Genomic DNA, 19,342 nt, shown 5'->3' on the forward strand with positions numbered 1-19,342 from the left:
ATTGTCCACTGCAGCTTTCATTTCAGCTATGTCTTAAGAAGAAGTGTATTTGGAGGAGTTACATTATTATTCTATTGATTATGAAATTATATTAACTAATTGCCCCCTATGTAAAGCACAAAACGTTAATTATACGTCAATGAAAGAAATTCTAAAATGTTGTCTTGATGAAGAGATCTTTTATGACTTGCCAGACAAATACTATATAGAAATAAATAGTCCTTTATTTTCATAATGGTAGGGGAAGGTACATGTGAATATCAGTATTTATTTTGCAAAATAAAATCCCCAACAGTTATTAAAAAGCCATGCCGGTGTGGCTGGTTTGTAATGATGTGTCTGAGCTGAAGCCTAATTATCTGGTCAAAGGGCTTTATGCTGCAAAGAGATAGAGCAAGTTAAATTTTAACCTGCGAGGATTGTAAACCAAACCAAAGGCCAATGAACCTTTGGAGTTTGATACGATTAAGGAATAACCATTGGTACACGTCGCAAATTCCCCATAATCAAGGAGAACTCAGTGGTAGTGATCTCCGAAATTGCTCAGGTAAGGCTGCTTTTCTAAAACTATAAAATCTTTACAGCAAATGAAGGCAAACAGACACGTGATAAAGGCGTATGAAATGTGAAGCATTACCTTTTTATTTTCTGTAGAATATGTTTTTGTCTTATGGCAAATGTGTGACTTCTTTCTTTTAGATGTATGCTCTCGCTTATATAAAACAGGCGTATGACTTAACCAAAATGCAAAAAGGATTATATAGCTGCCCAACAGGTTTTGTGAAAATGGAAATATAGGAGTGTTTAAAGGAAAACTGAAACAGCAGCTGTTAAAAAAAGGGAACATAACAAATGCCGGGTGTCAACCTAGCAAGGAATCGCTCAGTACCACATATTGATATCCAAATAAAAATGTAATGAAGATCATTAAAACAATATTAGCTATAAAGAAAGACTTGAAAATGTAAATAGTTATTCCTTTTTAGAACATTTACTTTTGAAAAGAAAATAAATTTATAATAAAAATAATAATAGCTTTTTGTAGAATTAGTTGTTGCTATTTGCACAAACTGCTGTCTGTAAATACTGTCTTTAATCTTTGATAATTGTTTTATGTTAGTTATGTATCTAATGTTCATGCGAGGCGACCCATAAGCATATCAATTGGAAAGAAAAAAGCTTATTTTTTTAAACATGCATTTTTTTCTTTTCTGTAATTATATATTTTAGTTTCTGCATTATATTTCAATAGAAATTCTTTAATACGTACATTTACTAATTAAGTTAATTTACTAATATTTAAAAAACTGAATTACTAGGCGTAAATACATTCGAATCAACAGACTAAACAAATCAAAAAATAACTTTCAATATTTCAACAAGTTGGGGTTATTTTAGTTTTTTTAGAAAAATAATGTAAATCGCTAAGTTAGTTATTTTATACAAATCCAAAGGAAGGTTTTATGATTGAATTTAGAATCCAAGTTCTTTTTGTGCTAGGATGAAAATGTTAATATTTGAAAGAGATCCCTGCTTTTTATAAAATTAAATGTTTAAAACTATTTTACGTCACAAATACCTGTATTAATAAATAATTACTAATAAACAGGTTCTATTAGGTTAATAGGAGAAACAATGTCTATGGCCTATGGGTTGAAGAGGAATTCTTGTAAAGTTTACATTTTTTTTAATGATACTATAAAATTGCCAGAAAAGGTTTGTATACATTTAATATAGAATTTATATTCTATATGCTACATATTTACTTTGGACTGGCAAAAAAACTGTTACTCATGGCTATTAGAAATCAGCAAAGTATAATCTCACATCATCACTGGTTCTGCGACATCATCATTTGACAGACTAAGGCATTTGTAGGCAAAAAACGAAGAGGAAAAGAAGAATACATCACTTGTTATGACGCAATGGTGGAAACATATACCTGAAACTATTGGAACTGAATCTAAACACAATAGGTGGATATTAAAGACCTCATTTATTGTAGTTTAACATTTATAAATTTGAACTGGAATGCTAATTATTTCAATGCAAAAATGATGGCCATCATCACCAGGAAAAACAGACAGCATTTTAGTGTGAGTTACTTGTAATGGAGTTGGAAAACAATGTTGAGCTGAAGGATCTAGAGAAGGAATTTAAAATATACAGTCATGCCTTACCAAACGCAACTTTAACATTCATTTTTTACGTTACCAAAAGAAGCCTCCATTGTATCCTTTCCTGTCAATGCATACAACTAGTAACTAAATCAGGAGCACTGGATGTATCAGTAGGTGTACATGAAACTATATTCTCTATATTGGAATATTACTGATCATTAAAGAGGACCTCCCATTTAAATCTTTTATTACTACTAACTAGATAAAAGTTTTTTGTTTTTTTTTTAGATAATATAATATTTTTGGACAGCTGCATACTAGACGTTTATATTCTGTAACTGTTAACTTAGCCCAATCTACTAGACAAACACCCCGACTCCTTATCATACTGCAACAGTAAACAACAGATTAATTCTCAATCACCCAGTCGGGCACTAATGGAAGGCTATAGAGGAATGGATTTTATTGGACAAGCAGTAGCATTGCCTGAGCATAGTCTGAGCAATCACCCAAAATATCACATGACTGCCTACAATGGCAGCCTCTAGGTTTGCAAATAAATACATTTTTTGGGCTGGGGGGAATGAAATAAAATTACATTTTCTACAACACTAAGCTGCATTACTATATATGGTGCTTTATAAATAAAATATAATAATAATAATAATAATAATAATAATAAATACAAAGCACCATTGTGGATACAAGAAGAAAATGCAAAATAGATATTACCACTAATTTTTTTTTACTATTCTCACCATTACTAGTACTTTCGTAATTATTTCATAAAGGTTTTATTATATTGTCCCAATAAATGTAATGGTTTATAATAATATGTATTTAATGCCACAATAGTAATTGTCTATGGGATGGTGCAGGTACCAATATGGTCAACTGAGCATTATCTGCTGGCATTATCCGGGGAAACATTGCCTTTTTAAAGTTGTACAAAAATGAGTGTAAGTCATAGTAATATTTTTGTGCATTTATATAGATATAAATACATATATTATTATTTTTTGGGGATTAGTACATGATTTATTAAGCAGCATACGCTTGACGATGTCTGCCTTGTTTAATTTTGTTTCCCAGTGACATAATTGTAAAAATTAAAACTACTGACCTAATAAAAATCTGGACAGTTTCTACTAAAAAAACATTTGGGGGGAGGATTATATGTGTATGTGTGCAGAAAGTTAAAGTCTCATCCACATGGCATGGAAATGGAGGGCCAGCCTGCCATATCTCTAGGCTGCTTTTGGTTCAAACTGCTGAGACAGACTTACTTCTCTTTGAAATCTATCTTTACTTTCACATATTAGTCACAGCGTGAAAGGAAGAGGTTTGCAGCTCACCTGCACTGTGAAAATCAATGACTGAAACAAATGTGTTTATAAATAAAATTGTGTTAAATAGTCAATTATGTCATTACATAAATAGATATAAATATCTTGGTAATGCCCAGCCGCCCCAAGGTAATTACACTTACCCAAAAGTGTCCCTATGTGGAATGTTCAAAGAGCGAATTTGGCACAAAAAAAAACACCTTTATTAGCTAAATGAAGTATTATTGATGAAAGATTTGCCCTTTCTGTACAAAGCTAGTCCCGTACTTTTTGCATATTTGTTCCTTAGGAAACAAAAAAAAATCTCTCCCTAAGAATAAAAGAATAAAAGGTGAGTCCGGATACTAACTTCACGTCACTGACAGGTCTATAAAGGCTTACATGGATTCTCAGCAGTTTGGCTCTGGCCGTATGAGCGCTGTGAGCGAGGTAAAAGCTTGGCCCTCTGGTCTTAAGGTCAGGCAAGTTCACCGAGCCCAAGGTACTCATTGGAGTCTTCACTGGGGCGCTTGGCACATGGTGTAGCTGTGTGAGAGCATACTGACTTTAACCGCCTCCAATCTTCAATCTACACTTTTTATTCCCTCGCCCCTTACTTAAAAATGCCCTAGCCTATGACTAGAAAGGGAGTTTTTATATTATCAGCCATTGCCTGGGGCTCAAACTGGATGCTGGATGCTATTACAGTTTTATGTTTCTCAATGAAAATGGAGTTGGGTCTTCTCCTTGAAGACCTCAACGAGGGCCCTAGAAGAGCCACCATTGCCTAAGCTTTGGCTAGGGAGGGGAGGAAGGGGCTACGTATCCCCACATAGCATATCCTCTTTACACCTCTTTTCTTCTCGCAATGGGGATGAGCATTTACTGTTGGTTTAATAGTAATCACTGCCCTGATAAAAGTATCATACAGTGCATGTGAAACCTGAGAGCTGGAGATACTGTATACTACCCCATATCAACAGGAGCATATTTAATATATTAAATTCCATATTGCTGATGGTGAATTGTATTAACATTGTTTTTCCTACATAAAATATATCTCAGTAACCACATAAATGAACTTGCGCGACTATGAACAGAATGGGGACACTACATAATATGCATTTATAAATGAAAAAGAGTAGAATACACCTTTGGTTCATGTGCCCAGCTTTGAGAAAGTTATATTGTCGATGTGGTCTAGACAATAGGATTCATTATCATATGGGCTGGCTCTTGAGTAAATACACTCAAACAAGGCTATATTGATCCACACAGGATAAACATCATTTAGTTATCTTTCTCATGGAAACCGTAGCTAAGTCTCCCGAAAGGGCACTGTTGTCAAATACACACAAAAAAAAAAACCTGACAAATGCTGCTAAGATACCACAATTCTAAAGCGGAGACCTGAATGACAAAATCTGCAGAAATGTATTAAAACGCCATAAAGTTCTGAAACCAACTGATGCTACGGTTTTCTCTATTTGACAGTGATCTTGGATTGTATAGTATTAAATCCTGTATATATATATATTGGAAATAATGTATATTTATAGTAGTAAACATACTTATTTACACTGCCTATAGTTTGAGGCTTTCCTTGTTCGGCTTAAGTATTTTAGAGATATCTGGTTGGAGAGACTAAGATTATTTTATTCTTTGAGCAGAAAAGTGTCCCGCGATCACCCCCATTCCTTCTTCTAAGACCTTCAAAAACAGCTCTTTTAAAATGGTGGCATAATTATAAATTCATGTTACTGTAAAAAAAGGAAATCTGTAAAAAAATACAATGGATATCAAGTATGCATAGAATACATTGTTGATCTTTCAACCATTGTTGTGTATTTAAACATAAATACATTTATAATAAATGGTTTTAAACATAAGAAAATGGTATTTCAATTCTAAAACTACTTTATAAATCTACTTTTTTTTCATTTCTTTATTTGTCTTTTGTAAAAGATTGACACAGAAAATATGGTCTAAAATAATTTCATAATGACTGCTATGTTATTAAAAGTCAGTGTTAAATAAATATAAATCTACTTTTTAAGTATTTACAAATTGTAGAAATACAAAGATACATTTATTAAAAGATAATAAAGATAATAAATGTAATGTTCTGCTGGCTGGTAAACTTTGAGGATAGTTTCCCAGATTTAGATGAGGATACCTTGGAAGAAAAAAATATTATAAAACCTGTTGGCAGGTAATTTTTAGAAGATTCTGCAAACCTAATATCTAAAAAATCAAACATAGTGGTACACATTTTCAGCGCTTTTGGGTCCTGATACGAGGGGGTGAGTGGATACATCATGTGATTCTGTAGGTGGATTTTCACTTAACTGAAATAAATATTTGATCTTATAATGTACATAGGGTACGTTTATAGATCCTAACAAATTAAGATGTTGGTTTGATCTGAGATACTTCAAATAAACACCAAGGTCCACTCAAGGCAATGTGAATTCCTAGAGGTGAAAACTGGGATCACATTACCTTATGAGAAATTATCATGGATTTCAATACAGAACAATATGAGACAAATGTTAAAAAAATTGACAGTGATTTTATGTTTGTAAATTATGTTTTACACTAAACTATTGTGTAAGTTAAAAATGAAAGACAGCAATGCTACCATCATATGGAATACAGCAGTTATGGTCACTGTGGTGTAAGCGAGTCAAACTGGACGTATCTCCATTTCTTTATAAATTAAGTCAAAATAAATAATGGGTCTTATCACCAGGCATATCTGGAAACTAGGATGCTAGAATCATCGGGTTCAGGCAGTGGCATATCCTTCTTAAGTAGGCATAGAGTGTCCATAGGCTTCTTTCCTAAGAGCAGATCACCCTACTGGGACCTTGTGTCCCTCTTTCTTTCCCTGATGCCCGTCATTGAGTGATATTCTGAGAGTGGTCTAGTACCAACACTACTATCATATATAGATGGAACATACATGTAAACACTGGCGAGATGAATCATCTTTTACTATAGAATTGTCATAATTGTGTATTAAGTGGTAGTCTTGCTTTAAAATATATCCATAGTGTTTTATCATGATAAAACCCACAGCCAGATGCCTAATGGCCACGTCAGGAGGATTTGTAATGGTTTGGCTCCTTTTCTGATTCTTTGGAGAATGGTTCACTTTTACCTGGCTTTTCATTTTGTCTGCTAATAAATAGAATATTTCATTTAATGAGGTTGTAAACAAGACTGAGTCTAAACTGTGGGATTTTGCTGTCAGCTATTGACCTTAATGCAAATATATCATTACGGAACAGCTAAAAATTCAGAACAATAGAGAAGATTATTATAACTTCCATGGATAATGAATATATGTGTATAGCAACTAATTGAGATGTCAGTTTTATCAATGAAATGTAATTTTTTATATTTCCACCAATATTAATTTACTTAATTTATCTTAAATTTGATTGCAGTGAGCACACCTAATTAACCTGATTTTTTGCTGATAATCATTCACAATGGAATCAAATCAAAAATGCGGGGATGGACTGGCCGGCACTCAGAATGAAGCGGCACTGCGTGCATTGGTCCAGCGCACGGGATATAGTTTGACACAGGTAGGAAAATGCTGAAAGTTATAGAAGCAAGGTAGTCTCTGGTCAATTATTTGTATCAATTGGTTACATTAGTGTAACACAGCCTGTATGATCAGTTAATGAAAAACACAAATCTAATTAGCCAACTCCCATTATTGTTTGATTATGAGACACATCCTAAAGTGATGGTTGCACTGATATGCTGGTACTATTCCTTTTGGATTTTCTTTGTTGGATAACACGTTTTGTCCTTTCTTTCTTTCCATTATGAGATATTTCATAAAGGTTTGTTCCCTGTACCAAACTCCAACAGATATACAGAGTCATATTGCTCAAAAATATTCTGATGCGTCTTCTAGCCTCCCTTTCTGAAACACCCTGGTCTTCTGGTACCTTCATAGTGTCTTCATGCTCCATTGACTACTTTTCCTTCTTCTCTATTCTTTTCCCAACCTCTGCAACGCAACGTCTACAAAATACAACCCAAAAACTACTATGTCTAGTATTTTGTCCACTAAGCTATTGTGTATAAGTTGAGTTTCAGGGATAAATGGATACATATAATAAGTACGTTGGTGCATTTAGCTGTCATTATTGAAACATTAAAAAGTTGGTGGCATTGAAGTGGTGCTCAATCCAGCGATTTATGCAAAGAGAGCACAAATGGGAGAATGGAAATAATAAATGATTTAATATCTCAAGGAATTTAGAAATGTATGTAGAAGAGTGCCAAAAACACAACAAGGACGATGCTCAAATTTGTAGTGAAAGTTGTGATGACTCAAAGGCTTGTGTGAATTTAGACCTTTATACAAGTCGACCTTTAGTCTACTTTTATTCCCTTCCAAAGGAATCCCCAAAAATAGTTCTATAATGTTGCTTCAGTGTTTTTAGGCTCATAGGTGGTTATATAGATTCTGTGTACAGCAAGGAAATTTCACTATTGATTTAAAATATTTAAATATGTAAAGAGATACGGGGGGAGTACAGGGGGGACGTATATTGCAGAGTAAGGGAAATGTTAGGACAATAGACCAATGTCTAAAACGAGAAAGTAAGATGTAATGTAAAGATTTTTTTACTTAGATCAGTAGAACAGCCTTACTGCAGAAGTAGTAGAGATTGATACAGTGAAATAATTTAATCATGTATGGGGTAGACATGTGCCAATTCTAAATCAAAGACAAGACCAAGGACCGATTAAGATTACTGCAGCATTAATGGGCAGAACAGATGGAGCAGATAGTTTTTCTCTGTTGTAAATTCTAAGTTTCTATGTTTCTTGTTGAGCCAGCATCACAATTCTTTTCTATGCTATATGTTTCATGGAAAAGTGCTTTCAGTGAACAAAATATATTAGTTTCATTTTTTGATTCATCGATTCAGAAAAAGGCATAGAGTTTGGTTGATTGGCGTTATTTGCCTGCATTCTAAGGTGTGCATTCTTAAAATAGACAGGTTAGTAATTTACATGCTACATGCATACTTTATACTTCCTAAAACAGGGATCAACTGCCACGGCATGCATGTATATTGGCTTATAACTCATAACTCCCTGTTTCGTGAATTAACCCTAATGTGACCATGACTGATGGAATGTTACTGAATACACACATACGGTATATTAGAATGTTACTAAACACATATGTGTTTAAGTTTCTCATATTCCATTTGCGAATCAGTTTAGGACAAATTTATTGTTAACAATTTGTAACCTAATTGAAGCAGCAGGCTGACAGACACTCAGAGTGTTCAGTAGACTATGTGAAAACAGTGGATTAAGCTCTGTTGACAGAGTTCTTGTGCCAAAACAGCATTCTGCATGTGATTGATTTACTAACTACTCATTAAACATTCACATCTTCTCTTGGGTTCATGGTGCCAGGCACTGCTAACCCTATTGTGTATAGTGTTTGAGAAGAATATTGATAATATATTTGAATAACATTGAACATTTTCCATTGAGTCTGACCTATTTTGTTAAATGGACAGTATACACGATGGTACATTTATAATATATGTCTTGGAGTCATCAAGGTTGCCCAACTAGAACAGCAGAATTGTGGTAGCCCTCAATGGCAGTCCGATGGACTAAATAAGAAAAAATAAGACCTGTTGATAAGGGGCATCCAGGGGTCAGGAATTGATTGTACTCGAAGGATGGGCATTAGCATAAATGTATGGCAATGAAATTAGAATTCCCACAAGGTATAAGAATAGCTGGGATGGAACGCCATTAAGGCATTCAGAATGAAAAGTATAACAAACCGATGTTTTGCATGTATTCATTAAATGGGGTGCCATACTGCAAACAGAAATCCATGATAATAAAGATTTAAAACAATGTTCCCAAGGTACCTAAGGCTTCAAAGAAACAATGTTTCACAAGTAACCGAGACTATCAGTTTGGTGCACCACAGAAGACAAATGCAACTGTGCCCATTAATCCTTGTTGATTAGCTCATCGAGCTGGACCTTTAATAATTACCAAACATATCCATTCAACTAATAAATAAAATTATAATAAATAAAAGGGGGTGTTTGTAATCATTGTTGTAGATATGTTGTATTATTTAGGAAATAGAAAACAGAATAAAGAAACATTTTATTCCTGTATTTCTGTTTCTGTGTTCTGATTGTAAGGCGGTCACCACACAGTAGCCTTGGAACGGGGATTTGGTGTGCTTGTATTAATTCTGCTACAATATTTGTCTCATTCCCTGCTAAAGTGATATTCATTTTTGCAAAAGGAAAATGGACAGAGAAGATATGGAGGACCCCCTCCTGGATGGAGTGGACCGGCACCTGAAAGAGGTTGCGAGATCTTTGTCGGCAAACTTCCCCGAGATCTTTTTGAGGATGAACTCATACCATTATGTGAAAAGGTAAAATGCAGTGTTTTATGATAGAAAAATAATCAATAATAAAAAGTAGTAGGCCAATTGCTAGAACACGGCTTGGTTACCATATCATGAAACGGAAGCTGCCAGTGTTCCAAACAGTTGAAGCAAAATAACTACTCATAAGAATGTCATTTCTTTGGTGACTTTGGTTACTTGGAGAAATTGCATTGACCCAAATAACTTGATTTTCAACCTGTTGTTGGTTGTTCTTTTTTTCAGATAGGGAAAATCTATGAAATGAGAATGATGATGGACTTCAATGGGAATAATAGGGGATATGCATTTGTAACTTTCACTAACAGACAAGATGCAAGGAACGCAATCAGACAACTAAATAATTATGAAATCAGGTAAGCACAATGAACTTTAATGCAGAATTATAATGATTATTGTAACAATTATATCTATAAATGTATATATTCTGTGTATACTTATGCACTACTTATACTACACAATAGAGACCTCAATGTTCTACTCTACACAATAAGTAAAAAAAGAATAAATATTACTTTATTAAACAACTTTATAGGACAGTAAAAGGTATAAAATGAAATATATATATATATATATATATATATATACGGTATGTATACAGTACTGTGCAAACGTTTTAGTCAGGTGTGAAAAAATGCTGTGAAGTAAGAACACTTTCAAAAATAGACATATTAATAGTCTATTTTTAAACAAAATGCAAAGAGAGCAAACAGAAGAAAAATCTCAATCTAATCAATATTTGGGGTGACTACCCTTTGCCTTCAAAGCTGCATCAATTGTTCTAGGAACACAAGCACAAAGTCATGGATTTTGTAGGCATATAGTTAAGTGTATGATGAAACAATTATACCAAACTAGTACAAATGGTAATCACTTTTATTTATGTAGGTTGAAACACAATCATTAACTGATACAGAAACAGCTCACTAACGAGTCATATGCCATGATATTGAATGAAATTTTGAGACAGACAGGGGTTTACAGAAACAAGGCAATGTTGAGGATCATAGATGAAGTGGTTGGCCAAGGAAACGTAGAGTAGATATCCAGCGCTGCCACCGGCTCAGCATTCGCAGAAACATTTACTGTCCGGAGACCAAGTGACTCAACTATTAACCAAAACCCAAGAACTAGGGTGCAGAAAAATTCAGAGTTAAAGTTCAATTAACTTTCCAAAAATATATTTTTGTTTGTATTGTAAATATTATCCTCAATAGTATTTTAAAAGGTTTTTTTTCTGATATACAGAAATGGACGGCTGCTTGGGGTTTGTGCAAGCGTAGACAACTGCCGATTGTTTGTTGGTGGGATCCCAAAAACAAAGAAGAGAGAAGAAATCTTAGCAGAAATGAGGAAAGTCACAGAAGGTGTAATTGATGTCATTGTTTACCCCAGTGCGGCCGATAAAACAAAAAATCGTGGCTTTGCGTTTGTTGAATATGACAGTCACAGAGCAGCAGCCATGGCAAGGAGGAAACTGCTTCCAGGTACAACATTGGATTGATGTAAACATTTTCTAACTAAATACCTGAGAGGAACAGAGAATAAAACTATTTGGCCCATGTAGTCTACCCATGTTTCCTTATATAAAGGTATAAAGGCTTAGCATAAAAGAAGGGAAGGGTTCCTACATATATTAAGAAGGGATAAAAATGAAAGTAAGCTGGAGGAAAGAGGGGCTGACATGGAAAGAGGAGACCAGAAGGAATCAGACAGTATGTCACGGACTGACAGAGACTAACTATAATACATTATGTGAACCCCACGTTCTTGTTTCACTGCCTATCTTGAAAATAAATAAAATGCACAGTAAATGTTGCTGTCTCTTATCGCACAATGACAGGACGTATTCAGTTGTGGGGTCATCCGATTGCTGTAGACTGGGCAGAACCAGAGGTTGAAGTAGATGAAGATACAATGTCCTCTGTGAAGATTCTGTATGTAAGAAACCTTATGCTGACAACCACGGAAGAGACTATTGAGAAAGAATTCAGCAGTATTAAACCAGGTAGGACACTCTAATAAGTCTGGCGTTAATGTATGATTAAGTAACAAACCTATGCAGACAACACTTGTTTCTTTTTGGGACATCATTTTAAGGGATACAGTGTAAGGACATGAGCAGTCAATCAAACGGTCAAGAAAAACTGGTGTCCAGCTTGGAACGATCAACCCCGTATGCTGTAGCTTGTGTTTAAAGCACATTTTCTAAGCAAAACTATTCAAAAGATGCCAGTGTACTTGTCACATAATTTCCTGTATTATATTACAATGCATATACACTAAATATACAAACTATAAAGATAAGTCCGAGAATCTTAATTCTATTGCCTCATTTTCTTATGCTACCAAAAGGGTTGGTGATCAGACTTACCACCTTACGCCTACTGCACCACGACTCTTACAACTTTGTTAATCAATCACACCCTCTGTTATCGCTTATCTCTGTGGCTGCAACTTCTCTATCTACCAGTTTTATAAACAGACAAAATCATGCTGCCATTCCTTTGTCTTATCGTGTTATGATCATGATAATATTTATGATTGAGTAAGAAGAAAATGAACTTTGAACTGCAAATGTAGAACTTCTGCAAGTCTGTTGGTAATAAGGCATTGTTATATAGTGTCGTCTTTGTCTTCTGTACCAGTGTGCACTTAATGTGTGTTAATGTTATTTTCAATCTTGTATACCGTCAATTTTAATGTTATTGTTAACCTTCACTCTCCCTTATTTTAAGAGTGCTACAGAATCTGCGTATGCTCTATAAATAAAAAACAATGTTATGCCGTGTCAGGTTAACCAGATAGCAGCTAATGCACTAAATCTATAGAATAAGCTAAGGTGTACTAAAGGTGTACTAAAGTGAACCCAACATCCACACCATAGTAATGATTTGCAGTGATGGCCACTGGGCTGCTCGGTTGGATGCGACAATGCGTGACTTAACACATGGACAAATAGGTAATTATGTAAATGCCAGGACAGGCTTGTCATAAGGCTTGGACCAATGTCACTACCAGACCAGGTCCGTGGTGCATTATTTGCTATGATGCCTTCTGTACTGTGTTATTTCATGGGTCATTATTCCAAGCAGAGTGTTTTTTAATGGGCCAAAATCTATGTCATTTGCAGGTTCAGTTGAGCGCGTTAAGAAAATTAGAGATTACGCCTTTGTGCACTTTAACAGTCGTTCCGATGCAGTTGATGCAATGAATGCTTTGAATGGCAAGGTAGGACAAACTGGATCTCTGCATGCCTCAGAGAGAGATCACTTGTGATTATAAAATGATGGAGTATACAAAAATGTAAATTACATGTAGTGATATGTACCCCTTGGAATGAATCAATAAACATGCTTTTTATTTTACTTTTATTGGTTAAAAAACCCTCATCGGCTCATATTTTTCTTCTTCTGTAAGCGTATAGCCAGCCGTGTTTGGCCATTGGGATCTAGTGTAATCATTAGAGGTTAGTGCAAGTTAGCAGACAAAGAATCTTCAAATCATGTATTCCCTACTGCCGACTTGCATTTCAACATGCATCAAACTATACTCAACTTATATCAACTCAACTGCAACTCACAAAATATGCAGTCGCAGGCAATCACTCCAACTCACAACCATCTCGTAAATTAATGGATATTCAAACTGCATTGCATTTACATTTTTATAGTGAATTTCAAGTGTAAAATCTACCAAAAATGTATTACCCTAGCAGGCATTGTCAAAAAATGTAGCTTTAAATTGGTGAACCATGCTCCCTATTCTGAAGTTGTTTATTATTATTTTTATTGTTATTATAGAAGTAAAATATTGTTTTAATTAAAAATAATTATATTATTGCATAGTTACTTTGGCTGCTTGGCAGAGTGAATCACTAAGTGCAATATTTGGTAAAACTGGCAGATTTGTTTTAATTTGATATGGGAAAGGAGGGACACTATTTTTTAGGTGATGTGGCCTATGAAGGCCTATGAGTCCCTTACTTTCAAATGACATGTCTGCAAACCAGTTACATTATCCATAAGTAACTTTAACAAATTACATTAATTATTCTATCAGATGGGATATGACAATTCTCCTTAAATTTGTATTATTATTAATAATAATAATAATAATACAAAGCAGCATTATGGATGTTCTGTGTAGGATTTAAAAAATGAGATCAGGTAGTTGAGTACATAGTACGGACACCTCGTATCACACAGAATGTAGGACACAAAGAGATGTGGCTAAAGCAATAACTGGAGGAGCATGAGCAATGCGAATTATCAATTTAGATATCTGCAAAATAGTTATGTTACTTGAAAAACAAAAACCACAAAAATACTTTATTAATATAGTTATTCTTAAATATGGGATGTGACAATTTTCCCTAATAACAATGATAGAAAGAACCAGTAAGTGCCTCTTATTTTTTATTATAGTCATGAATTTCCATTTACAGATTGTTGATGGATCACCTATAGAAGTTACCTTGGCGAAGCCAGTGGACAAAGATAGCTATGTAAGGTATACCAGAGGAACCGGAGGAAGAGGAGGTTCTGTACAGGGAGAACTTGCCTATACGATAGGTCATGTATATGATCCCACCACAGCCTACCTCGGTGCACCTGTGTTCTACGCACCTCCAACCTACGCTGCAGCCATTCCAGGCATTCATTTCCCTCAAACCAAAGCATATGTCAGCAATCGTGGCCTCGTTCGACCTCCGTCTGTTAGAGGTAACTTACCCACAGTGCATAAATTACATTAAGCCTGTTAAATCCCTGTGCTTGCTATTAATTGGGAGAGCAAACCATGACATGGTGATTTAGTAATTAGTAGATTGCTATCAAAAGGTTATTCTTGTATAATTTATTGGATTAGCATCTAAATCAGTGACTGTTATAATGCACAGGTAACGTTACTAACCTGAATCTTAAATAAATGTCACACTTCCATCGTAAGGATCTGTGGCGTTATACACTGTTGTGACAGCTAGCCCTCTAGTAATGTGTGAAGGTTATGTTGAGAGAAAGCTTATTTGGGAAAAACACAACTAATCTATCACTAGAACTATGGGCGATAGATTTTGGGGGGCTTTATGTGGGGCCATGTGATCAGCCTTAATTAATTATAGTGCTTCACTAGACGTAACCTTACGATCTAAACATTCTCCTCTTATGGTCAGCATTAAAAGGTAAAAATAGGGCTCAAATATTTGGCTTAACAATTGTTATAATTTGTGCATGAATATAATATAAAAGTGAACCTAAGGTACATGGAATAAATATGAACATTAGGAAGTGCGTTCCAGAAAAGGCATAATTGCTAACTTTTTGAAACTCATACGTAGATGAATAATAATAATTAAAATTGGCTTATCAACAGCTATGCTACCAATGACAATCACGTCATTATTAGAAGGTGAGACCTTTTATTTTAGCATCATAGAATTTTTTTATTTCTGAAGATGAGACTTCTGAAGTATGGAGAGGTTCTTTAGAGGACCTTCATCTTTTATAGGCTTCATCCTCTCTTGGAGCAATACAACCAGATTGCGCTGGGATATGAGTTAGAACAGAAGTGCTCTAGCAGAACAAATAACAGGGAGAAACACCCCCCGTAAACATAGAAAAGGGAACAAAATAATCTTATAGTAAATGAGAAACAGCACCAGTCTATAAGTAGTAAGAAGAGGCACTCCATATCATATCAGTTCCATGTACGCCGGGCTAGCTTTTACATTCTATTATGAATCAGGGTGATTTTCGGTTGATTTGTTACAGTTTAATGCCTTTTTACATTCCTAGAAATTTACATGAGTGTACCTGTAGGGGCTGCGGGAGTTAGGGGACTGGGAGGACGGGGATACTTGGCGTACACTGGCTTGGGACGTGGATGTGTGGGATACCAAATGAAAGGAGACAAGAGGACAGATGAGAAACTCTACGATATTTTACCTGGAATGGAACTTACGCCAATGAATACCGTCGCTTTAAAACCACAAGGAATGAAACTTGGACCACAGGTAGGCATAATGGTGTGGAACAAATGACATTTACTTTGGTGTTTTAAGGCCTTAAAAAAAGGTTAATATTTGTGAGGGACACTATGCAAAGTTTATGGTGGGTACATGATTATGCATGACTTGCCGCACACTGACCCAATGACACCATTGTGGTAAATTTGTGTATAGTATTAACCCTTATATCATCAAAATGTACATTTGTGCATCGAAACATAGAAGCTTGAAGGTTTACTTAATATGACAAAATTGTAGCAGTAGTGAGTCTGATGTACAGGAATAAATATATATACTACTTAAAAATATGAGACACTGACTATTAATACATTCTACAAGCATAGGGGAATGTTCTATTGATCTAAAATAGATTTTACAGATACCGTGAAAAATTGGTACAGCCAAAAAGTACAAATATAGACAGACACTAATAATAATTTTGAAGCATGAAAGGCCCGAATTTATGGTTTCATTTGTTTTACCCATGGTGATAATAATCAAATCTGTTTCCTGGAACCCTTTTAGAAAAAAACATTGTCTAATTGTCTGTTATCGAATGTCATGTTTCCATTGTGCAGTTTCTTTGACCACATCTGATGCTTTTTCCCTTAATTTGTAGATTAGAAAATGCATCATTAGTTTGAGAACAGGACCTTGTGTCCTGAATGCAGAAATAAGACCAAAAAAAAGCAGAAATTGTGTCAGCCTTGTATTAAAAGGCCTACGATGTACATCTGAAATGCATATGGCCTCTTGATTTATCTCTCAATTTAACCCCTTAAGGACAATGGGCGGCCCGTAAACCCATTGAAAACAATGCATTTTGAGCCCGTACATGTACGGGCTTTGTCATTAAGGGGTTAAACTGAGCCCAAACTTTTTTCCATGTTTTGCTCTTTATGTATTGTAACACCTCCACATATAAACAATATATTTTAAGAATATTTTATTAATTTATAGAAACATGGATGTTACATACATTTACAATATTTACACATGATAAAATACAATATTTGTATTGGTAATTGTTAAATTTCATGAATACATGCCTTTTCTTTCCAGATACTTGAGGAAATCTGTCAGAAAAATAACTGGGGACAGCCAGTTTATCAGCTTCACTCAGCCATTGGTCAAGATCAACGGCAATTATTTTTATACAAGATCACTATCCCTGTCCTTGCCAGCCAAAACCCAGCAATGTAAGCATAGATTCCCAGAGCGCATAATTTATGCATCCTCCATAAGCTTATTTACCATTTGTGCCCAATTCTGATCCCAAAGCCCCCCAAGCACCTTATGTTTTCAGTAGTACTACTTAAGGACCAGGACTATAGTACAATGATAGGACAGGAGTAATTTGTTATTTTGCTTTTTTTATATATATTGTTTTTTTAGAATAAGTAGGGCTTTGGTTTGATACCATATTTATGCATATAACACAATATTTACTAGGACAGTGCTGAGTGCAGTGGGGTTAGGAGTGCGGAATTTTGTTGTGGAGGTTAGGGGCTGCCCAATAGTGTTGTGGCATTTGAGTTTGAGGGGGGCTGATGAAAAATATCAAAAAAGAAAGAGTAGAAACAGTTTACCTATTATCCCAATTCAGGGAAGGTTTTTTCTCATAGCTCTCACTAGACATGGGATATCTGAAATGTCCCCTCCAACTAGCCTACTTTGCATAACTGCTGTCTGTCATGGTCTCTGTCTAGATGTGTAATTTAGGTGCCTACTTTCATTGTTGAATGAAGCTAGTAGAATTCCTTGAATTAGTAGAGTTTGCTCTTATTGTACATCATGTAATGATATTCTTCATGAGCTGGCCCTTCTAGAAAACCTCCTTTCCATTTTATGATTTTGACTATAAACCAAGCAATTTATTATGAGCTTGGATTTTAAAGTGTTAATGTCTGAATCATTCTATATGACAATTTCGATTCTCTTTATTTATTAGACACCCTTTCACACCACCCAAACTCTGCATATCTGTGGATGAGGCAAAAAATTACGCGGCAGAGTATACTCTTCAGACCTTGGGGATTTCTACAGAGCCAACAGAACCCCCAACAGCATTCGCAGGTAACATCAGCTCTGCAGTCTGACATGGATAAAAACAGGACCAATTTCATATGCGCATTTTTTATAGTGTTTCAAAGTTTTCTTTACCTAAGTTTGGTTATCAAGGAAAGTCCAGAGCATCATCGGAACAATGTATTTTGTAGGTATTATACACTATATTTTATATGTGCATTTGTATAGCCCAAATATTTTTATAAAATATTTATAAAACATTTATAACTATAGGAAGTTAGGAACTACTGTTACTATAAAAAGAAGCTATTTTAGGCCAAAAAACCCTCTCATGATGTCTTTCTCTTTCACCATTATGTACTAATTTAGATTTTTTTTCTGAGAGACAATTCACCCGTAGTAACCTGAGTAGTAACCAAGTTTGTTGATGATTGTTATATCATTATACTTTTTGCTATGACATACTGTAATCTTATGTTTTTTTTGTTCAATTTTTGTAGGATATGCCATTGCCAGTTCCCCAGCTGCAGTAGCAGCAACCCAGTTGAAACAAGCTGTGGCCCTTGGACAAGATCTAACGGCCTACGCAGCCTACGAAGCCTATCCTGCATTTGCAGTTGCAGCTCGAGGAGACACCTATGGAGCCTTTTAATGGTCAATTCACAGCCGATAATAACACTTTTTTATTCTGAAAGTTAGCTAGACCATTATGTAAAAGGACATAAAAAGGATAATTCAGGGTATAGTCCTAGGAAAAGGAAAGAAATAATGTATTTCTGCATACTTTTTCTACTTTAGTGCTGCCTCCTTAGTGACCTTATCTTATTTAACAATGTACTACATTTTAACAACTTTTTTTTGTTTACATGCATTATATTCTAAGAATAGTTTCAAAAGCTGAATAATATATGTTGCTTTGCAAAATTTAATTGGACACGGTTAAGCCATTTTGCAGAATCCATGTCAAGGGAAAAATTCTTATCATCTTGTTCATTTGGTCATAATGAACAATTTAGATAACAACAATTTTAAATATGTCTTTTACTCAATACACCTCTTAATAGAGGGGAAAATGTAAAAAAAAAACATTTTTTTGCATGTAGTGAGGGCTCAACTGTAAATATGAATTACCAGTCTTTTCTTCACCATAAAACAGGAAATTTCACATTTAGTTTTTAAGTAGGATTTTAAGTATGTAGCTCTTTATTTGAAAAATACATGACATACATGGTAGATCCATTTGAGTGTATTTTTCAGTAAACGCATTCTTATCTTATTATTCTTATATATATGGTTTTTTTTGTCCTTATTCTAAAGTCCCTGAAATCTTAATGACAACGTGCTTACTTAGTCTCCTGAACAATTTCCCATTACCATAATTTTTTTTTTC

At 34.8% G+C, this 19,342-nt stretch overlaps 1 protein-coding gene across 2 annotated transcripts; it reads left to right on the plus strand.

The window, feature by feature from the left end:
• The first annotated feature begins 462 nt into the window (after positions 1-462).
• Positions 463-18,927, plus strand: A1CF (APOBEC1 complementation factor). Of its 2 annotated transcripts, none has more exons than XM_053451337.1 (12): positions 463-547; positions 6,898-7,041; positions 9,771-9,905; positions 10,143-10,273; positions 11,166-11,404; positions 11,761-11,925; positions 13,051-13,148; positions 14,365-14,641; positions 15,713-15,930; positions 16,987-17,123; positions 17,876-18,000; positions 18,453-18,927. In XM_053451337.1, exons 2-12 carry the CDS (start codon positions 6,943-6,945, stop codon positions 18,602-18,604), a joined length of 1,776 nt encoding a protein of 591 aa, XP_053307312.1. In that variant the 5' UTR covers positions 463-547; positions 6,898-6,942; the 3' UTR covers positions 18,605-18,927. The 2 variants fall into 2 exon arrangements, with proteins under 2 accessions (XP_053307312.1, XP_053307313.1); XM_053451338.1 differs by having other exon boundaries at positions 15,737-15,930.
• Positions 18,928-19,342: the final 415 nt, after the last annotated feature.

The sequence above is a fragment of the Spea bombifrons genome, chromosome 11 (assembly GCF_027358695.1).
Source record: "Spea bombifrons isolate aSpeBom1 chromosome 11, aSpeBom1.2.pri, whole genome shotgun sequence".
Taxonomy (NCBI): domain Eukaryota; kingdom Metazoa; phylum Chordata; class Amphibia; order Anura; family Pelobatidae; genus Spea; species Spea bombifrons.